This window comes from Lactuca saligna, chromosome 1, assembly GCF_052625555.1.
Source record: "Lactuca saligna cultivar CGN05327 chromosome 1, ASM5262555v1, whole genome shotgun sequence".
NCBI lineage: Eukaryota > Viridiplantae > Streptophyta > Magnoliopsida > Asterales > Asteraceae > Lactuca > Lactuca saligna.
Window position 1 is genome coordinate 71,776,626 of NC_136417.1, and position 17,380 is coordinate 71,794,005.

The following is a 17,380-nucleotide window of genomic DNA, read 5'->3' on the forward strand; positions in this document are numbered from 1 at the left end:
TGTATAAAAAAGTACAACAAAAGTCATAGATTTGTGCCCTAATTTCATACAAACACGAACTTGAATCTATAAAGTTTATCAAAGTACAAAATATCGAATCTAGAAACATTCGATTAACACGTGACAATGACAAAGGATAAAATCGTAAAATCACATTTGTTCTCGTTTCTTGATTTTGAACATAAATCTTCAAGAACTGGTTTACATTACTGAGTAACCGGGCCCACCTCCACCTTCTGGAACTGTCCATTCAATGTTCTGCTTCGGATCTTTAATATCACACGCCTGAAATTAAAAAAAAAAAAAAAAAAAAAAAAAAATCAATAATCATATACCAATTTTCCCCAAAAAAAAAGTTATTTAAAAAAAAAAAAAAATTTTTGTCAAACCTTGCAGTGCAAGCAATTCTGAGCATTAATCTGGAGCTTCAATTCACCCTTGTCATCCGCAACATATCTGAATTTATACAAAAAAATATTAAAAAGAAAAATCAAAAGTGAGATTATTTATTAATTAAAAAATGAATAGAAATTTTTTTTTAGTTCTTACTCATATACACGAGCAGGGCAATATCGGGATTCCGGAGCTCCATATTTTGGCAAATTTACAATTTGAGGAATTTGTGGGTCCCTCAACCGAAGGTGAGCTGGTTGATCATGATTATGATTTGTATTGCTCCTATTAAACAAAATAAATTTATACAAAGAATCGTAATAATATAAATTTTATGTAATTTTTTTTTAAGATTAATATTTAATTACCTATAAAGAGAAGTTGGCACATCAAAACTAACAATCCCATCTGGCTTTGGGTATTCAATCGGGGAGCTTACACTTGCTTCCTGTGTACATAACCATTTATTTATAAATAAATATTATTTTCGAACAATTATTTTTTCAAATACTTATAAAAAAAATCATTTATCCAATTCCAAACAACACTTTAGTCTTTAGCTTACATGTGTTGCTTCATGATCTGGTTTTCCATGCTTTAAGGTAAATGGGGCTCTTCCTTTAAGTAAATAGCTGTAAATGCGAATATAAACAAGTGAAATTTCATTAAAATTTTCATCACATGTTTTTAATGTGTATAGAATTTTTTTTTTTTTTTTTTTTAAAGGAAGGAAATTTCAAATCTTACTGTTCTAGACCACTTATAGCTAAACCAGGAAAAAGCCCATATTCAAAAGCCTGCAAACATAAAGCCAATTACTCACTAGAAAATAAAAAAAAAGGGAGTAAATTCAAGAAATAAAAGAAAAAGAAAATAATAAAATAAATGTTTTATTTTACAGGGCGATAGTTGCGTGCTTGATAAAGCTCTTCCCATATCCATGACTTTTTTAAACTTTCCCAATAATTTTTCATATTTGATCCCTTATTAAGTACTTCAAAGGCAGATTCTGCTGCTAACATCCCTATTATAAAATAAATCAATAAATAAAATATTTCAGAAAAAGACTGCATACTTGGAGAAAATGAAGATACAGAAAAAAAAAAAAAAAGGGCAAATTTGTCAAAAGTTAGGACATAATAAGGAAAGCCTCATTTCCCTGATTTCTTTTTTCTCCACTAAGTCTTGTATGTGTAAAATGACCATTTTACCCTTTTGTATGTGTAAAATGACCATTTTACCCTTACATTGAGAAAGTTTTTTTTTACCTGATTTCATGGCAGTATGTGTACCCTTTATTTTTGGAACATTTAAGAAGCCAGCTGCACATCCAACAACTGCTCCCCCAGGGAAAACTGGATATGGAATAGACTGAAAATTAACTAGAATTATCAATTATATTTTTTTTATTCACTTTATCATATATAATAATTAACAATATAACAAAAAATAAACAATAAAAGTTTTAAATTAAAATCATCATATGCACCTGAAAACCCCCTTCATTCAAAGTCCGGGCCCCATATTGAACAACTGTCCCATTTTCAAGAAGAGGTCTGATTGCAGGATGACCTTTAAGTTTCTGTAAAAAAATAAAAAAAAAGTGTTACAAAAAATAAAAAAATAAAAAATAAGTTGTGAGTTTAAAAGTTACCTGGAATTCATCATAAGGGCTGAAATAAGGGTTGTGGTAATTCAAAGCACAAACTAATCCAATGGAAACCTGCATACAGATGAAAGGAATGGAATTAACAATTCCATTCCTTTTGTCAATTTTCATCATAATACCAAATGATGGAAAGAGATTTTATTATTATTATAATTATAATTATTTACTTGATTATCTTGCATATGATATAAAAAAGATCCTCCATAGGTTTTGTGATCCATAGGCCAACCTAAAGTATGAACAACAGCACCAGGTTTATGCTTTTTGGCATCAATTTCCCAAACCTGTTAAACATTTTTAAAAACTAATTAATCTTTTTAAATAAATTAAACTGAATAAAATTGGTAATTATGAGTTTATGACTAGAATCATAGCTTACCTCTTTAATTCCTAATGCATAAGTTTGATGTTGTCCATGTCCTTTCTCTCTTAGATTGTATTTCTTTATTAGTTTCTGTTAAAAAAATTCAGGTTAAAAAAAATAAAAAAGAAGTTGGATTTTTTTAAATGTAGAAGTGAGGATCAATATATATTTTTTTAAAATTTAAACCTCTGATAGTGCACCTCGACATCCTTCAGCAAAAAGATTTATACGCCCTGAAAATAAAGAGTGTTAGAAGGGTAAAATGGTCATTTACTCATATTCATAAACAAAAATGCTACCTTTTAATTCTACACCAGGCTGATAATTATCTTTTTTAGATCCATCTTTCCCAATTCCCATGTCATTTGTTGCAATTCCAATAACATTTTCATTTTCATCAAATAAAATCTGTATGAATATGAAGCTTGTTATTCCACACACACACACAAACACACACACACACACACACACAGTTACCTCTTTAGCTGCAAAACCTGGGTATACTTCAACTCCTAATTCTTCAGCTTTCTGTCCTAACCAACGTACAAATTGGCTTAAACTGAATCAAAAAATATCAGTTTAGTAAGATTTAAGCAAGGTTAAAATGGTAATTAGTGAAAAAAGAAAGTATTTAATTACCTTATAACATAGTTTCCTTTGTTATCGAAAGGATTTGGCAATGGGATTGCATGCTTTTCTGTAAGTAGCATGAATTTATCAGAAGAAACACTGACACTAATTGGTGCCTGTATAAGCGTTTGAATATATACAAAAATGTCCACATAAAAGTTATTTGTTGAAATTAACACAAAGCACATATGAAATCTTGTAATTATTGTAGTTATAGAAGAAGCAATTGAGAAATTAAAATGTTACCTCTTCGTCTCTCCATTGTGGGATGAGTTCGTTCAATGCACGGGGTTCAAAAACATTTCCCGATAATATATGTGCACCTGTAAACGATTATGATTGTGATTATGATTTGAAGAAGCAATTATCGATTTAATGATCTTTGTTCAAAGATGATGATCAGAAATTTGACGATTCGCATAACAATTGGAGCATTGCAAAAGTAAACTCTGTGATTTAAAAGAGGCAAAAGGTAAACCAAGCATACCTACTTCTGCCCCTTTCTCCACAACGCACACAGATAAGTCTACATCATTTTCACGGCATAATTGCTTCAATCTTATCGCGGCGGATAAGCCGGCCGGACCTCCTCCGATGATAACCACGTCATAATTAATACAATCACGAACTGTTTCGCTACTGAATCCCCTTCTCGATACCGAAAACCCAATTCTATTTAAATTAGTCACTCTAAATTGGGTCGAATTTAACTGATACCCAGATGAAAAAGATCGATTGAAACCCTTGAACGAAGTTGGGGTGATTTCAAGCCATTTTTGTCTGGGGGAAATGTGTTTTGATGGTGAAGAAGGTGGTGCTGAGGGATCGTGGTAGCAATAGTTGGTGGAATGAAGTGATATCGATACGATTTTTCTTGACTTTGACTTTGAGGGGGAAGAAATGATCTTTCTGAACATTATGTAGTGGAAGAAGTGTTCCAAGATGAGAGATTTCCTGCTCCGAGGGAGTTTTAGAGGGAAGAAATTGCCGTTTTATAGTCTGAAAGAACGAAATAGTCATCCTTTTTTCTTTGACTATCCGTATGTCAATGTTACTTGAGCCGGAAAAAGTGTTAAAACAAGAAGAAAAAAAATGATATTTTTTCATTTGCTGATCGGATTGGATCAGCACGTAAATCAAACAAAACTTTTTAAATATCTTACACGTTTCATTTGTCAGGAGGAAATCATATTTAAAGGGTATATATAACAAAATAGTCATCGCAATCGCGAACGTTTTGTAATATAAAGTTCCATGATATCTTCGTATTGATTGTTGGTTCCGACATGTTCAACGAGCTTGAGATGCAGTTGTCCAAAAAGTTTATGATGGTGTTCTTAAGCTAAAGAAAGTCCTTGGTACGATAAATTCAATAGATAAATATACAAAGGTGTTCACCATAAAACAGTTGAGAGAGAGAGAGAGAGAGAGAGAGAGAGAGAGAGAGAGAGAGAGAGAGAGAGAGAGAGAGAGAGAGAGAGAGAGAGGAAAAACTTAGTTGTTCAAATATTCAAGTAAGAGAATGTTGGGATATGAAGTCTTTATCATAATGGTCGGGGAGAGAATACTCCATTTATGAGAGAATAAGAAAGCATTGTCGAACATCTGAATCATGTTGCGTTGTCAGGTATCAGAATGCATTGGACGGTTGCAGAATGCGTTTGACACTTGGAGAATTCGTTTAGTACTTAGTAAATGGATTAGTCATTTGATAGAAGTGTTGGGCACTTGTAAAGACGTTGTCTAGCTGCTACATGCACTCCAACAACAGGAAAATACATTGTTGGAGCTAAAAAAAAGTGTTGTTAGGTCTTGAGAACATGCTCCTAGATGCATGGCAAGTGGTCATGTACATCCCTCAAATTAAGGTTGGAGAATCTAGAAGCGGCTGATCCCATTTAGGGCTTAATTAAGGGTAGACATGACCCATCGGACTTAGAGCATGCATATGCTTGCCTATAATTAGGCACTCTTATCTTCATCAACATTTGTGAAGTGTATGGCACATAGTGTGTGTGAAGCATGCGGAAATTTCAAAAGAGCAATCATTGTGGGTTGGAGTGCATATTTTTTTGGAGCAGTTTGTTAGCAAGATAGATTCCTTTTGTTTAAGAGTTCAAGTGAGCCGCAACCTCTTAAGAGTGATTTTAATTGTTTTTTGAAGATTAATACAATCCTCTCTCTCTCTCTCCATAGATGTATGTTAAATCAATTGAACCACGTTAAATACTATGTTCAGTTTTACAGTTTTTCAGAAATATATTCCACGTGTTTTACATAAATTGTTTGTCATTTGTCATTTTAATTTGTTTTTGTTGGATCCCAATATGATCATATGTACATCTACATTAGAATAAATCAAATATAACTAAATAGCAAAATAACCTCAAACTTGTCGGCTTGAACACCCTTTTTTTCTTTTTGGTGTTCATAGATTGGCAATATTATCATCGATGGTTCTTCGGTATTTTCTTATTTCCATTCAAACTTTTTTTTTCTTGTTTTCCCAGTTTCTGCATTCAATTGCAATCTCTAAGTTATTCAACTTATAAATGCATAATATTTAGAAAAAAAGACAGAAACAAATCAACAAACACATCTGAATGGCTTATTACAATCAACAAGTTATATGAACCCTCATCAAGGGTAAGGTAGAGTTGCAATATGATTATGAGCAACGGTACCAATCCACAACATCCCATTAGCTTCCCTAACTTCACTAACCAGTTTCATCACTACACCTTCCTTGTCTTCAAGAACATCTAAGATCTTCCCTTGTTCATCAAAAAGAGATATCACTGAGTACATTTTCATTCCCATTATTCGAGCCAAATAACGCATTTGAAAAGGCAAACGAAAGTATACACTCCTCATCCACGGGTTATTTGTCAAGATTTCTTGAGCTTTTGTCCTGCAACAATCAATAGCTACCCAAAACTGGCCTTGTTCGTTTATTCTTATATTGTCGGGGAAACCAGGTAAGTTTGCCACAAGTTCGACTTTGCCTTTCTTTTCACCTTTTAACCATAGTTTCATAAGCCTTGAATAAAAAATAAAACAAAGTACTTGTCATTGCATATACTTAATTAAACAGTTCTTAATATCAGTATTTTAGGTTTTAATTCAAAGAATTGATAAGATTCAAATTTGTACCTGCAGTTTGTAGTCTCAGTGAACAAAAGAAACGATTCGTCCTTAGACAATTGAACCCCATTCGGGAAAGCCAAGCCATCTAATACAATATGAGTTGACTTTGTTGGAGGGTCATATCTAAGTAGTCTTCCACTTGCCTCCCCTTCCAACATTATAAAGAAATGGTTCCTAAACAAACCCAAGTTATCATTGAATAATGTACAAATGAACTAAAAAAATGTGAATATATTAATATCATCTAACATTTTATACTCGGTTACTCGATAAAACACATGTCTTCCATGTAGACCAAATGTATATCAAGCATTTCGACCAAAAAATGAACCAAAAAAGCCTAAAAGAAACCAAATTTTAAAGGGTTATGGAACTCACACTCTATTGTACTTCTGGCTGGTGTCTGTGAAGAAGATAGATCCATTACTATGTATATCAAGGTCATTTGCAAAGAGTATCGGCTCTCCACCCATATGGGTGGATAGCGGTGTTGCTAGGCCACCGTCAGGACCAACCACCATAAGCCCATAGTACGCATCAGCAATGTATAAATTTCCGCTACTTTTATCAAACCTCAATCCTAGTGGTCGTCCACATAATGCCTCCATTTTCCATTGCTTGTATGTCGTTGAGTCTTTTCCGGTCATGCATAACTTTTCTGACCTTTTGACGTTTCAAATTAAGCATGATATGTGTGTGTGTGTGTGTGTATATGCATGCAATGCATGTATGTATGTGTGTGTATCTAATATGTAAATAAAATATTTGAAAACTTACCAGTCTCGCGAAACAAGAGCAAATGTTACCCATCCTCGACCTTCGCCAGCCCACTTCACAATCCGACCATCAGCCATACCAGTATAGGGTCCATTTCCCAATGGATCAAATTCCAAGGACTCGGGTCCAAACACTTTATCCACATGCTCCAAGTTCCCAAGCCCTAGTCGGCTAAGATTATCTGCTGGCCAACTCTCCATCACTTGGTCATATGGTGCAATATCGTTTTTCACAGGTCGAAAATCATGTCCACCAACTGGACTCATGTCAAAAGGATCCATGATCAAAAACCCTAAAACAATAGCAAGAAGAAGAACCAAATGTTGTTGCAACCGGCCATCTACCTCTTCCAATCTCTTTTTCTTCTCCATAAGTAAAGAAAAGCCCGACCGAATGGAAACGGTAGGAATGAAAGTTGTGATATGGGTTTGTAGTTTGAATATGAATGGATTTATGTTGTAGGAATTTCTACATACTCTTGTTGTGAAGTTATAATTGGTTGAGTTTAGGTTGCCTTTTGTTGCTCATGAATTGTGCATTGGTTCTTGTTGTGTTCTTTCTCATGTAATGTGGTTCACCTATGTCACTTTGCAACTTTTTCTTGATCTTGACCATTTCTGCGTAACTTAACTTTCTTTTTGAGGTAAATATATTTTAATCAAACCAATTCTGCATTTCACTTATATGTAAAATAATAACATACAACATTAGTTATCATCCATAACCGATGCATGTTTGTTAGTTTATGTAAAATAATAATATCTTTTTAGTTTTTCCATTTCACACGTAACTTTTTGCATCTTAATTAGAGATGTGTAAAACTTGGTGCACATCGATGAACGATAAAAAAAAGGAGCTATATGTCTTCGCTTCGGTTCACCATTCTTCACTTACAAAAATGGACAAAATGCATAAACGATCTATGTGGCTTACCAAATATTACAAACTCAGTCATTGCAAAAAAAAAATTGACAAACATGGTCCTTATGATTTATGAAACTTGCATAAATGGTTCTTTTTTGCTCACATGTTACTATTGCTCCATTAGTGTGAGAGAAACTTGGTTTTTTCAAGTTTAGTAAGGGTTGAGTTTGTGACAATAGGTAAACCATAGGCACTATTTATATAATTTTATATATATTTCATGTTTATGAATTTGTGATTTTCCACCCTTTTACTTTTTAAAATGTTATTTTGACCCCCGTCACTTTGAACTTTATAAAATGTTACGTCACCCCTCCATTTTTAAAATTTTGGTATTTAACCTCGTAGTATATATAATATGATTTTCCTTAATAACCTCCCTTCGTAACCTAAAAAAAACTATTTTTTTACATACATATTTTATATATGTGTCGGTATAAATTCAATAACTTCAAGGCGGTTAACATTTCAACATAAATTTAGAACTTTCATTCGTTAATTTTTATAAAAAAAACTTATGTGCTTTTTTATGTATGTACCGGTTTATCTTCAAGTTTGTCTACGTTTCTGTAACATCCATTTTTTCAGGTATTTGCTTTAAGACCCTTGAGTTATTAAATGTTTGCAAATTGGGTCCCAAGGGCAATTTTGTGACCTTTTGGTGCAGCTTGAGTATGCTAAACGTACACCTTGGTACGCTGAGCGTATTATGCCCTGTGCCAGTACGTTGCGCGTACTCCTGTACATCGGGTGTACGTGGTTCAGACCAAAACCCTAACATGTAGGGTTTGCACACAATTTAAGCATCATTATAGCCCCACGACCTTTCCATTTATCATCCTCCATCCCAAGATCGACCCTCATTGCAAACCCTATTTCATTTTGAGCTTTTGGAGTGAGTTGTGTGCTTCCTTGTTTGTGAAGAAGGGCCTTCAAAGAGTAGCTTTGCTCTTAAGACTTTGGATCCAACATCTTCACTTCATTTTGCACTATTTGGAAGTATAAAGCTCCAAACTTGGCTTATGTTTCTTTAGATCTTAGTTAAGCCTTGATTTTCATCCTTTTTGTCCCAAACCCAAGAGCTTGGAGAGTAAGAGGTACTCCAAAGCCTTTAAGGTGTACTTTCAGACATTTTAAGTAATAAAAATGCATGCTTGGACCTTGATTTGTCCCCATGAAAGAGTTAATATGTAGAAAAGATTTAAGTAAGCTAGGTTTTTAGTGTTAGGCTTCTTGTTGTAACATCCCGATGATAAGTTACTTCTAATTTTAACCCTATAATTGAATTATATTGCATTGTGGTCCCTAAGTAGAAGAAAGTGTGCATTAGAAGCCCTAGTGGCATCTTTGAAATTTGTGAAGGTTAGGGAGTATGTCATGCATACGTGTGTACGCTTAGCGCAGGGCGTACGTGCCAAGCATGCAAACCCTAATTTTTAGGGTTTAGCTCATATCTAAACCCCATTATAGCCTCATTTCCCCTCACCTCATCAGCCTCCATCCTCTTGATATGTTTTTGCAACCCTAATCCCCCTTGTGAAGCATTCTAAGCTTTTGTGTGGGTGTTTTGTGCTCTTGAAGAAGAAGGAAGGAAGAGGAAACCACCTTGAAGGAGTGAATCTCTCTAGATCCAGGATCATACCACCTTTTGGCACCATTTTGAGGTATCAAGTTCTGAACTTGGTGTAGTTTCTTGTAGATCTTGTTTTTGGCTTAGTTTTAGGTTCTTTATGCCCCAAATGTGGTGTTTCATGAACAAATCATGTTCTTGATCCATTAAGTTGTCCTTTCAGACCCTTAGAAGGGTCTTGAGTCATATAAATGGGTTTCAAATGGTTTTTTTTGCTCCATGCATCTTGTAGAAGGTCTTAAAGGATTAAGAAGTTGAGATAATCACTTTATGGGCATGCAAAGTCATTGAGTTGGAAACTTTATGACTATAAAGTGTATTTTAGCCATGAATCTAAAATATGGACGTAAGTTCTTAAGCCATTAAGCACTTAATGATTTTTGAAGTTTCTCAGAGTACGCCCCGCATACTCAGAGTACACCATGCATACTAGGTTAACCACCCGGTGGTGGTCAACGTGAGAGGACGCGAGTACACCCAACATACCCTCGGAGTACGCCCACCGTACCCTCAGAGTACGCCCCGCATACTCATTCTGAGGTGGCTCAGTTGGGTTGACTCATTTGACTTAGTTGATTTGACTAGTTTGAATTTGACTATTGACCAAGTTTGACCAAAGGGTATTTTGTGTATTTTGGTATTTTGATTATGATTGTTCATCGGGTTGGATAGGTGAAAGTTAGATCTAAGATTCGGATTCAGGACCTCATCAGCTACTGTTCAGTCTGTGAGGTGAGTTTTCCTGACTATATTTATGGGCCGAAGGCACTAAGGCCGGCCCATTGGATTAGATATCCTTATATGTGATAGTATACTTTGTGATGTGGTGATCTGTTAGATTGGTATCATGGTATATAGGATGATGTTATGCTTAGTTATCTGTAGGATCTGTATGATTTTTTGTTGACTGGTTATATGTATGCTTATCTGTTATGTATATGTAACATGGTGTAACCAAATTATGGCTTGGAAACGTTGAATAAATCTAATTTTAACATAATAGTCCCTTAAGTACGTTGGGCGTACTTATGAGTACGCTTAGCGTACTATGCATGGATGATCGTGAAAGGGCAGCACGTATGTTAGGCGTACGTGCCGGATGACCAAACCCTATTTTTTGAACATGGGGCCTATTTAAACATCCTTAAGTCCCTTGGACTTAACTCTATAGAGCCTCCATAGCCTTAGAACGTCCTTCCACTCTAGAGAAAGCTTGTGAGACCATTTTGAGCTTAGAGAGGGTGTTGGTTGCCATTTTTAGTGACATTCAAGAAAGAGAAGTTGTTAAGGAAGCTTGGAGTGTCATTGGGCTTCAAGAATATGCATCTAGTCGACCTTGAGGAGCTTCTAGAGGTATAAAGCTTGCACCATTCCACTCTAATCACTAGATCTAGCTAGGTTTTTCTATTTTTGTTCCCTTTGTTGATTTTGGATCTCCTCTTGTGAGTTGAGCAACTCTAGAGGATGGAAATGACAGATCTGAGGTCCTTTGGTTTGTTTATAACATAAAAATGAATTCTTTGTGGGTGTTTTGACCTCATGCATGGGTTAAGAACCTTAAAAAAGTCTTAATATGGGTGTTGGGAACATATGATACATGCAAAGGCATAAAGTTGCCAACTTTATGCCCTAGGTCGTCTTAATAAGCTTAGATCTGACTTTTGGACGTGAGGGAATCAAGTATTAAGCACTTAATGGAGAAAGTGATTAATCTGTTAGTACATTCGGCGCAACCTAGCGTACGCTATGCGTACATCCCAGAGACCCAGTACGATGCTTGCCAGAGTGGTACGCTAAGCGTACGCACCACAGATGGGCTTGGATCTGCTTTGGTTATTTGAACTATTGGGTCTCAATGAGTTATTGTATCTAGTTATATTTTAGGGATAGTGGGCCAGTTCATATATTTTGGGTCATTGATGTTATGATTGGGCCTTATTGGGCCATTAGTCCTATTGATGGTTTTTGGACATGGACTTTGGGCCCATTAACAAAGGAAGAATATTTAGGCCTTTATGGAAGCACTTGGAGTTTGGATTTCCCTTTGATTATGTGAATCCCTAACATTAATAAATATTATTATTTAGCATGGGAGATTGCGGATAGTTAGGAGGGCAGTTTCAGATTCTTCGGACAGAGGTGAGTCTTATCACCATACCAATGGGTCTAAGGCACCAAGGCCGGCCTATTTTATGTTAGGTTATTTTGTATGTTATTGCATGGAAGACCCCGGGGGGAGCCCGTGGCAATTGGATATAAGACCATGTGGGGTAGCCCATGTCATTCCCAGGTTAAGACTATGTAGGGTAGCCCATGGCACACTGCTATAAGACCCTGGGGGGAGCCCATGGCATCCTTACAGGTTTATGTTTGTGTTATGTGTAGATATTTCTATGATATATGATATGTTTCGTGATTATGTATGTTATTGCATGGAAGACCCAAGGGGAGCCAGTGGCAATTGGATATAAGACCATGTGGGGTAGCCCATGGCATTCCCACATTAATACCATGTGGGCTAGCCCATGGCATAATGGTGTAAGACCCTGGGGGAACCCATGGCATCCTTACAGGTTTATGTATGCATGGCTTATGTGATATATGTAGCTTTTATAACTAACATGATATGTGATATGTGTATTGTGTGTGTGGTATGCTTTAGGGTACTCACTAATAATTAGCTTACAGATTGTGGATTTGTTTTAGGTACTTCAGATCCCAAGGGCAAGGGCTAGGCGTGATGGCATGACGTGCACTCTCTCTCTCTCTCTCAGGCGTTTTCACAGGACACTCTGATGTTTGGAATAAAAGTTGTATTTGACTTATGTTTTGAAAACAATTATAACTGGATTTCTTAATGTTGGAACTGTGTTTGATTATTTTAAAATGAAAATTTTCTTTGTAAAAATTGGGTCATTACAAGTTGGTATCAGAGCCTTGGTTTGAGAGATTCGGGCACACTCTCGGGTGTGTCGGGACTCAAACTAAGGAAATGGTAAAAAATTGTTTTCACAAAATAACATAAAAAGATTTTGAAAGAAAGGAAAAGTTGGGAGTGCAACACGCGTGATCAGCGAAGCCAAGTATGTATGCTTTTAAAATTGTATATGGTTAGGAGCTTATAGCCTCGGAATGATTGATTTGGCCTTATTTCCTATTCCTTGTCTGGTTGTCGTCATAGGGTAGAATCTTTTATTTGAAAGTCTATTTGATCCTTTTCAGTGTATTATTTGCATGCATAGAGGCAAACTGTTATGATTGATCTGATTGATATGAGTAGAACAAATCTTAGGACAACCTGAGATTTGATGTATGTGGTAGTTTGTGGGTATGTTTTAGTTATGGGGTTAACTGGGGTTATTAGGTAGAGCACGGGGGAAAGGTATGTTGGATTAGTGTCTAAGCCCGTAACCATATTTGGTAAGTACTTGACCCGCTTGTGCATGGTCCTTTTGGGTTGCCTTCACCAAAGCAACTTGATTGGAGAAATAATAGAGAAAGAGGGTATTATAATTTATTAATATATTATAGGAATAATATATTAATAGGAGAAATCATATTTTTTTTAATTAATATTGGTCAATAATTAATTAAGAATTAATTTTGTGATCAAATGTAATTAATTAAACTACAGGGGCTAAATTGTAATTATGTGGTAGTTGCAAATTAGGGCAATGGATGCCCTATGGGAGAGGTGGATGAATTCAAGGGGATAAGGCCCTTGAAATCGTCCAAGGATAAGGCTTTCAAGGCTTATCTTATGGTTACTTGGTGGGCAGGCAACTAGATAAGGATAAGGACTGAAACCCTAATCTATACCCTATATAAAGACCCCTAAGCCTAAGGAAACTGGCCACTTGTTCCCTAGGGTTCCTAGAGCCGATTTCTTCCTCTCTCATCTCTTTCTCTCTCTCTCTCTCTTTCTCTTTCCTCTCCAGTTGCTTGTGGTGTTTGTGAGCCATTAGAGGTACTACACTTGTGGTACTTGCTTTCAAGACTAAGAGATTGAAGATTAGTGTTGTTATTGCAATATAATAACAAGAGGTATGTGATATACTCTTCTATATAAATTTCGAAATATATACCTACTGGCTAGGGTTCTTATTGTGTTTATAAAGTTGTGTATCTAATAGAGAAAACATAGATCCAAATCTAGGGTTGCATGCACACATAGGATTGTTTATTCAAAACCCATCAGTGGTATCAGAGCCTTTGGTTGAATTGTTTTCAATTAGTATTATACCATTGTATGAATTTGACACTTTAGGGTTTATGGCCAATAAACCCTAGGAAGCTAGGATTTCGATTTTAGAGTTCTTGAACCCTTGTGTTCAAAATTTTGAAGGGTTTTCAAACCCTTTTCCTTGTTGCCCAAGATTTCGAGATCTAGGGTTTGCAAACCCTAGATTTTGGAGATTTGTCTCCTCCCCAAGATAAGTCCCTAAAATCTAGAGATTTAGATAATCTCATATCTTGTAATTATCTTTTAATTGTTAAATATAGTAATTAAAGATTTTGAATTCTCCCCTCTCTAGTTTTTGAATTTTAGAGGGATATAAGGGATTAAGATAAAATTAATTGTTTAATTTATAATAATCCTTTATGATTTAGTAATTAAAATTAATTGTTTAATTTAGATAATTATTAAATCAAGAGTTTTAATATTTAAAATTTTAATTTAAAAGTTATAAATTTTGAAAATTTTAAATTGAGATTAAAACCCTATTATTTTTAAAATGTTTAAAATACACCTTATACTATTATATTATTACAAGATATATATATATATATATATATATATATATATATATATATATATATATATATATGTATATGTATGTATGTATAACTAAAATGTTAGTCTTACCGTTAGTAGGCATCATTCACGAAGCCGCTCTATAAGGGGGGTATAAGGTTATGGCCTATAAAATATCCGTTTAATGGGTATCCACTCTTACCCACCGTTTTCTTGATTGGTAGAGGGTTGTTAACCGAACGGGTGGGATAGGGCAATCCTCTCTTCATTAATAAGTATAATGAAACTATATAAAGTAACTAAACGTTTTTACAAAATTCACAGTCCTAGTTACTTTAGGCAAAAGTGAATTGATGCAATCCCATGAAATTACACTTTGCACCCTTGCTAAGAAGTTAATGGAGCGTGTATGGTTAACCGGCACACTAATTGGTTCTAAGAAAAGGTGGCAAAGGGTGACTCATTGTTTGTCATAGTTCGATGGAGCGTGTGTGGTTAACCGACACATCGAATAGGTGACTGTAACAATGAGGGCACCATGTATATTTGTGTGGTTATTCACACCCGCTTTGTGATCCTCGGCATCCCAGTCACAAACAAGAGGGGCATATCGAGATTTAAACATGCCATTAAAAAGTTCAATGAATCTCAAGAAATCTAGGAATTCTCAATACATTTAAAACCTAAGCCTAATGTTTTTCATGATGAAGAATTAGTGAATCGTTATTCACTTACCTCCAAATTATTTACATGTTGGATTACGGCAACCCTTTTCTAATGTGTAAATAATGTTTTTGGATCCTAGCCCTAATTTCTCATTTTGGGTGTTTAATTAGGGATTCAATTCTAATCAAACTTTTTTCCTTTCTATTTGCAGATGTCTAACGCAAACGCACACAACGTTGCTGCTGGTTCATTCTCACTAATGAGCCTATGTCAAAAGGTGACATCGACGGATCGAATTTCAACGAATGGATAAGATACATTCGCATGATTTCCCGCAATGAGGACAAAGAATATGTCCTCGACGAGAATCTTGAAAAGATTAATCCGGAAATCGCTACTCCCGAAGAAATGGCCGTCTTTGAGACCCATGAGCGTGATGCAACGAAAGTCCATTGCATTATGCTAGCCACTATGAATCTTGAACTCCAAAAGTCCTATGATGACATGTATCCCTATGAAATGCACCAAGATTTGCTGGAGAGGTACCACCAAAGCACAAGGCAAGAGCTCTACGAGATCATCACCAACATGATCACCGCTAAGATGGGAAGTAGAGAATCCCTAACCTCGCATTTGCAAAAGATGCAAAGGTATGTTGATCGTCTTCGCAAGTTAAATGTTAACTTTAGGGAAGACTTGGCTATCGACATCATTCTCCACTCCTTGACCTCGTGCTACAACCAATTTAGGATGACATACCACATGAACAAAGAAGAAGTCACCCTAAGAAAACTCCAAGGACTCTTAAGGACTGTTGAGAGCAACCTCAAAGACAAATCTATTGCACCAACTCCCACTCCACCCGGTGCTCCTGTTTTGGCCATTGGGCAAGGGAAGGGCAAAAAGAGGAAGGCTCCTTTAAAGAGCCACCACAAGGGAAACCCCAAGATGGTTCCTCTACTAGTGGAACGAAAGTCGGTCCTACTAAGCCCAACTCAAACCCTGAGGAGGCAGAATGTCACCACTGCCACAAAATAGGACACTGGAAGAGAAGCTGCTCGGAATATCTGCAAGCCATCAAGGATGGGAAGATCAAGCCGTCTTTCACAGGTATTTAGAAAATTAAATCTAATGATTCATCATATACTATTTCTTGGGTTCTTGATACAGGATGTGGTTTTCACATATGTTCTGATTTGCAGGGACTGAGAAGAAATAGAGATGTGGAGCGTGGAAGAATAAATCTAATCATGGGAAACACAAGATCGTCGCCTGTCACCAAGATTAGAGTGTATTCTTTAGCGCTTAGTAATGGATTAGGTTTAGATTTAGATAATTGTTGCTATTCGCCAGATATGGCAAGAAACATCATTTCATTTCATGGGATGTTTAGATAAGGATTTAGATATTTGTTTGATAATGAGAAAGGTTCAATTTATGCTTATCTAAATGGTGTCTTATATTTTGAAGCATTGCCTTGTAATGGAATTTATGAAACTGTTATGGTTGTAGATAACTTAGGAAATGATGTGTTGTGTGTGGATTCTTCCAATGGTTTGGATAAAGCATGCTTGTGGCATTGTCGTCTTGGACATGTCAACAAGAAACGCATAGCCCAACTCCAAAAGGATGGAGTGTTTGAGTCATTTGACCTTAGGGACGATGATGAGTGTGAGTCTTGTTTACTTGGAAAGATGACCAAGTCACCCTTCTCTGGAACTTGTGAAAAGGGTGAGGGTTTATTGGATCTCATACATACCGATGTATGTGGACCCTTTAGATCCACCACAAGGGACACGAACCGCTTCTATGTGACTTTCACTAATGATTATAGTAGATATGGGTATATTTACTTAATCAAGCACAAGTCATAAACCTTTGAAAAGTTCAAAGAGTTTAAAAAAGAAGTGGAGAATCAATTGGGCAGGAAAAACAATATGCTTCGATCCGATCTAGGAGGAGAGTACCTAAATCTTGAATTCCACGACTATCTCAAGGAATGCATAATAGTTTCGCAATTGACGCAGCCTAGGACACCGCAGTTGAATGGTGTGGCTGAGAGGCGTAATCGAACCTTGTTGGACATGGTTCATTCCATGATGAGTCGTGCTTCACTACCTATCTCATTCTGGGGGTATGCCTTAGAGACTGCTGCCCATATCCTTAACTTAGTCCCTACAAAGAAGGTTACCAAAACACCTCACGAGATGTGGACAGGGAAAGCTCCCTCGTTGGCACATATCAAGGTTTGGGGTTGTGAGGCTTTCGTAAGACGAGAGACTCACGATAAGCTCAAACCTTGTAGTGAGCGATGTATCTTCATCGACTACCCACAGAAATCCTTTGGGTATCTCTTCTATAGACCGAGTGACAATGTTGTCTTTGTTGTGAGGAGAGGGGTTTTTCGAGAGCGAGAACTCATAA

At 36.0% G+C, this 17,380-nt stretch overlaps 2 protein-coding genes across 2 annotated transcripts; both read right to left on the minus strand.

The window, feature by feature from the left end:
* Window positions 1-21: 21 nt before the first annotated feature.
* On the minus strand, window positions 22-4,055 carry ETFQO (electron-transfer flavoprotein:ubiquinone oxidoreductase). The gene is made up of 18 exons (XM_078987686.1): window positions 3,544-4,055; window positions 3,303-3,379; window positions 3,066-3,172; window positions 2,904-2,985; window positions 2,726-2,834; window positions 2,613-2,659; window positions 2,442-2,516; window positions 2,230-2,346; window positions 2,048-2,116; window positions 1,883-1,975; window positions 1,662-1,764; window positions 1,293-1,417; window positions 1,141-1,190; window positions 959-1,025; window positions 762-841; window positions 550-678; window positions 390-456; window positions 22-285 (listed from the first exon to the last, which is right to left on the minus strand). The coding sequence occupies exons 1-18, from the start codon at window positions 3,971-3,973 to the stop codon at window positions 202-204; spliced, it is 1,911 nt and encodes a 636-aa protein (XP_078843812.1). The 5' UTR covers window positions 3,974-4,055; the 3' UTR covers window positions 22-201.
* Window positions 4,056-5,640: 1,585 nt separating this feature from the next.
* Window positions 5,641-7,426, minus strand: LAP3 (Calcium-dependent phosphotriesterase superfamily protein). The gene is made up of 4 exons (XM_078958709.1): window positions 6,981-7,426; window positions 6,582-6,866; window positions 6,210-6,377; window positions 5,641-6,096 (listed from the first exon to the last, which is right to left on the minus strand). The coding sequence occupies exons 1-4, from the start codon at window positions 7,349-7,351 to the stop codon at window positions 5,697-5,699; spliced, it is 1,224 nt and encodes a 407-aa protein (XP_078814835.1). The 5' UTR covers window positions 7,352-7,426; the 3' UTR covers window positions 5,641-5,696.
* Between the last annotated feature and the right edge of the window lie 9,954 nt (window positions 7,427-17,380).